The following is a 5,417-nucleotide window of genomic DNA, read 5'->3' as shown; positions in this document are numbered from 1 at the left end:
GGAAATCAGCCTAGGTCGGCATACCAAAATCAGATTTTGCATTTGAGCATCTGGAGACAGCTCATGCGTGCATGAGATCTGGAGGTAAGCATGGCAGGAACAGAGAACTGAAGAAGGAGTCCTGTTTTGCATACTCATATGAACAAAACTGTAGGGCCTATTAAAATCCATGAACATTCTGTAGTCCTCAATTTCAGATATTGTTTTCCCACTTCGCTTACTAGCAATGCATCTTGAAAACATCAAAATGACTGGTCAGAAGCTTTACCCTTTTCTCTGTTATTTCTCCCTACATAGACAGGAGCTTTGATGGAGCCTTGGTGGTGTAGTGGGCTATGCACTAAGCTGCTAACCACAAGGTCTGCAGTTTGAACCCACCAGTCATGCCAGGAGAGAAAGATGAGGCCGTGTGTCCTGTAAGATTTAAAGTCTTGGAAACCTAAAGGGACATTTCTACCGTGTCCTATAGGGTTGCTGTGGGTCAGAATGGACAATGAGAAAAGAGCCCTGATGGTAGAGTGGGCTAAGTGTTGGACTGTAACCGAAGGATAGCAGTTCAAACTCACCAGCCTCTCCACAGAAGAGAGAGGGAGCCATCTGTCTCCTCTCTAAAACCCTAAGGAGCCGTTCTGATTTGCCTTATAGGGTCAAGATGAGATGGAATCGATGTGATGGCAGATGGTTTGGGTGAAGGGGTGGCCATCCTACTGGAGAGTAAATACACGAAAAGAAGAAACGGCCAAGTCAGAAACAAGAAACAAGAACAGCAGGAGGCCTGGGTCAATGGTCCCAGGAAATTAAGAGTTGACTGTAATTACAATAGATCAGGAAGGACTCTTCTCTTCCAGCTAGTTTTCTGCCTAATTTTAGCAGAGCCTTATTTAGGAGATTAGTTTAGTCTTAAAAAGTGAATGGAAAAATTCTCTTTGTCCTCTAATGACTCCTCACAATTGTGTTCCTCTTCTTAAAGTCCAAGTCACTGTACTTACACCCTTTGGGAGCCCTGTGCAGGAGAGAACCTTTTTCTGACTACAAGGAAGAATGACCAGCGAAGACGGAGCCCTAGTGACGTAGTGATTATGGGTTGGGCTGTGATCCACAGGTTTGCAGTTCAAAACCACCAGGTGCTCCACGGTAGAAAAATGGGGCTTTCTGTGCCTGTAAACATGTACGGTCTTGGAAACCCATAGGGACAGTTCTACCCAATTTTTTAGGGTGGCGATGAGTCAGAATTGACTCGATGGCGGTGAATGACTGAGTGCGACTAGCAAAGCCTGCAACACATAGAGAAAGCAATAGCAAAGTGTGCTTCGTTTTATTGTTCTAGCCACGCCCACTGAAGTTGCACAAGGCAGGGTAAAACCCGAACCAAACTAATATCGTCTGCCTCCATTAACCTTAGTCCACTAGTCATTGTCGTCCCCTTTCCTGACTCCCTAACTCGGTGTCCAGTAGAGAATGCAAGCTATTGATCTGTCTGCTCAATGATGTTCATTGGGGCATATCTTGCTTTCCATTTCTTTGAGAGAAGGGCAAACATTGTGTGAGAGGAGTAGCTTTGGGTGTGGAGCCTGCTGAGATTAGATGGATTCCACTGGCCCTTGGTGGAAACTGACAAGCTCTGGCAGCCATGACGGCAACATAAGGGGTCTTAAGTCCACAGAAGGAGCCCTGGCGGTCAACAGTTAAACATTCTTGTATTAACCCAAAGTTTGGCAGTTAGAACCCTTTGGGGCTCTGCCCCACTGAAGATTACAGCCTAGCTAATCCTACAGGGCAGTTTTACACTATCACATTGGGTCACGATACATCACAATAGATTCCCCTGCACCTAGCATTGATAATTTTATATAGAAGTCCTTGGGTTGTTCAAATGGGTCATTTCTCAACTACTGGCCAATGGGCTGGTAATTAGAACCCACTAGGAAGCACTTTGGAAGTCAGACCACCTGCTTCCCAAAAGCCCCAGCCTTGAAAAATCCCATGGGGAAATTCTAATCTGCACGTGTGACTTGGAATCACCTCAAAGGCCACTAACAACAACAACAACATCCATAGTACTTGGATTAAGAGTTAGAAATGTCTAGTTAAAGCCATTATTAGGATGCCCAATGCACCCAGGGCTGAAAGTTCTCCACTGAGTTCTGCCCACCATGACTAGAATAAATTGTATTGCAAAGGGGAAAGCAATGGCTCATGTTGACATGTTTAATTGATCCACCAGCCCCCCCTATTTTTCTCTTCTCCCCTTCCCCCAGGTTTTCTTCTCCTCAGACCTGGAGGGTGGAGAGGGGGCGGGGGAGGCAGCATTGACACTCTTTCTTTTTCTCTTTCTTTTTTTTCAGATTCAGAAGAGTAAAAACAGCTCATGTACAATAAAAGAGGCTGCCAATGTCTTGCATCATTTTAGCTGAGCTTCTTCATTCTCCTTCTTCCACAAAGACCTGAGTCTGGGGGAAGGTGTACAACTTCCAACCCAAGGCCCTCCCCCACATCCTGGGCCTTCCCTCACGCCATCTGCCCCCAGTGACTGACACTCTGGGAGTTGATTTGAGGTCTTAGAATGCTAGGGGGTGGGGGGGGCGTACCTCAAGCAAACCAAACAACTTGAGACTTTTGCACAGAAACAAAACATGGAGGGGCTTCCTCAGAACCCTTTGCTAATGTCCTGGCTTTCAAGGCACCTCTCTGACTGATGAGAACGGACATCCTGGATACGCTGAGAAAGGCCTGGGAACAAACCACGCACTCAGAACTGACCATTGCACCCCCGTCGATACCCTTTCTTTACATGTTGTTCGTTTTGCACTGGCTACTGATGTTAGATACCCCCTTGCTGGCCTTCACCGCTGCTGAGATGACGATTCCAACCTGGCTGTTTCTGCGTCAGGAGCACTGTTTCCTCCAACTTCCTTTCAGACGTTCAAAACTCTTGTGATGGTTCCCTTCCATTGACACATTATGAAACTGTCTTTGTTTTAGAAAAGGAGCTTCTCTCCTGGGAACCATTGCTTGATGCTTTTCTATCAGACCATTCGTTGGCAGAAACCTGAACGATGCAGCGGATGACCATGCTGTTCAGAGGGGAATCCCATGGTTTTCTCTGGGCAGTAGCCATAACTAAGGAACTGCTGGGGTTGGGACCACTGGGGTATATACTACATTTGGCTGTTGCTGGTTGGGCATCCTTGCCCTTCTTTTGAGTCAGGGAAGTTCTTAAGGGACATCTATTAGATAATTCTTTCTACTTTAGTGGGTCTTTAAATATACCAGATAGGATTAATAATCTGCATCAAAAATAAGAAGTAATCGATGTAGCGTGGAAAGAAAATAAAGACATTTAGCACTCTTGAAATCAAATCCAAAGCAGACTTAATGGGGTGTCATTGAAATGTGATTCTATGGCTCTGAATGGTGAGATTTTGATAAAAGTGATTATTTGTGTATTTTCCCAAAGCAAATTGCATGAAGATTCTGGTCATGGAATAGGATTAGTTTAAGGAAGGCCTGGAGCTAGGTGATAGGTTTAAATTGTATCCTCATTTTCAGATTTATTTTTTTACTCATTACCAAGCACAAAATAAACTTTTAAAAATCTCCTCACTACTAAGGCAAAATAGTGTTGTTTCTTTAGGGAAAGGAATGGATCTGTGGGTGTGGTCTACCAGGCTACCGCACTGACATCCAAGCATTTGCTAACAGCAGGAAGAAGCACGTATGTTGCTGAGACTGTACAGTCACATGCTGTTACATGAGCTGATTTCTCCTGTCAGCACCATAGTCTGTCTTATTGATCACAGTTATTCTTCTCCATTGTGGTCACAGGGCCTACCTGGTAAGGTCAATGAGTATCAGATGGTCAATGAGTGTCAGAAATATGGTGATAAGGCGGGACCTCGGTGGAAGTGGTACAATAGGAAATGGTAGGGACTGTGGAAAATTCCAAAGGGTGCTTGCTGTCCAAAGAGGGCAGCCATAAGCCAGCTAACTGTATTAGTGCCATGTCGGGAAGGAGGTAAAATATTCCAGGGACAATCCTAATCTCGGAATTGCACCCCCCCCCCCACCAACCAATGTCAAGATGAATATATTAATAGTGTGATAATGGCAACATGCAAACAGAAATGCATGCCCCCTCCCTTCTTATTCCTGCTGCCACCGTCAGCCACCTTGGGGTGTCATTGCACACCTCCTGGTGCTCCTTGGACTTACACTAGGAGGCAAGTGATCCCTCTGCCCCCTCCCCCAACGATGCCTCTAAATGTACACGGTGCTTGAGGAAGGACGTTGCTGGTACTGGGTTAATGCAAACTGGGTAGTTGCATCCCCCTTCAATTGGTACCCAGAGCACCTGCCATACCTGCTGATATAGGTCCAGTGTTGTAGCTAGATCTTCTGGCTTGTCAGACGGGATACTTTGAATTTATAGACAGGCTATCCCATGTTAAAAAAACGTTGGTGACGAATGCAGAAAGTTACAAACGTGCATGCGTATGAGCTGCAATACATTGGACCTCAATTTGCAAGCCGTGTCCCTTGAGGAGGTGTGGGCTTTTTAAAAAAATTAATTTTAAGGAGCCAAGTGTGTGTAAATTGTTGACCTGAGAACCTTGCTCTTTGACCTCATACCTAGTCTGTATTTTTGTATTCTGTAGCCAGTCAAGACAGAACAGCTACAGCTCCTCTGTTATGGTTTAATAAGCAAGACGAATATTTTTTAAAAAGCAACAGGCATATAGCCATTGTTTTTGTGGCATCAATAGAAATGGAATATTTTCATTTGCTTTCATTCATCAATTAACCAAAAACCATGTCGAGAGACTTGGGTTATCCAGTACAGAATTCTGCTCAGAGCTCTCGGTGGAGGGAAGCCAAAGCACTACATAGACCTAACTCTGTGTTCCAGTCCCTAAAAACTGCTCTGAAGAGACAGTGAGGAAAAGTACAAAATTATCCATTAAAAATGGAAGCAGTGTGCTATTTATTAGGCTATGAGCTAATACTGGATGGACACTCTGAAATATTGAAGCCATGTTTTCCAAGTCAGTCTGAATGAAATGGAAGGACAGTCTTTCCAGAGGCTCCTGGGTAGTTTCTGTGCCCTTTAATTCTCCAAGCCGGGTATTCTTGCGCAAATGATGGGCTCTTAGTTGATTTTATGTGAGAACCAATAGATAACCAGACAGAGAACGCAAAGGCTTCCCCATCTGGATTAAGAATTGGCAAGTGGGGGGGGGAGTGGTAGGAGCGTTCCCACTACCCACAAGCCACAGCTCCTGGGTGAAGAGTGACAAATGAGAGGTCCGACAGTGAGCGTGGATTCCCGTGTCACCAGATAGTGCCACTCCCCGACTGTGTTTAAGCGAGCTGCTTCCATGGCATAATGCCCCATCCTTAGGGAGTTGTCTGCTTCATCT

The 5,417-nt window shown here is 45.2% G+C and overlaps 1 protein-coding gene across 5 annotated transcripts in view; it reads left to right on the top strand.

Moving 5' to 3' along the window:
* PDE1C (phosphodiesterase 1C) overlaps positions 1–5,417 on the top strand; it is a 329,943-nt gene that overhangs the window by 287,871 nt on the left and 36,655 nt on the right. Inside the window, exon 17 of one of the 5 annotated variants that reach the window (XM_004702765.2) lies at positions 2,346–3,617. The exons of the other annotated variants lie outside the window; for them this stretch is intronic. Coding sequence (XP_004702822.1) covers positions 2,346–2,359 — 14 coding nt within the window. The 3' untranslated portion in view covers positions 2,360–3,617. Of the gene's footprint in view, positions 1–2,345; positions 3,618–5,417 lie in introns of those variants that run through there. 5 annotated transcript variants of the gene reach the window in all.

The sequence above is a fragment of the Echinops telfairi genome, unplaced genomic scaffold (genome assembly GCF_000313985.2).
Source record: "Echinops telfairi isolate 266 unplaced genomic scaffold, ASM31398v2 ScPeMD7_23;HRSCAF=83, whole genome shotgun sequence".
Taxonomy (NCBI): domain Eukaryota; kingdom Metazoa; phylum Chordata; class Mammalia; order Afrosoricida; family Tenrecidae; genus Echinops; species Echinops telfairi.
This window is presented reverse-complemented; position numbering and strand designations above follow the sequence as displayed.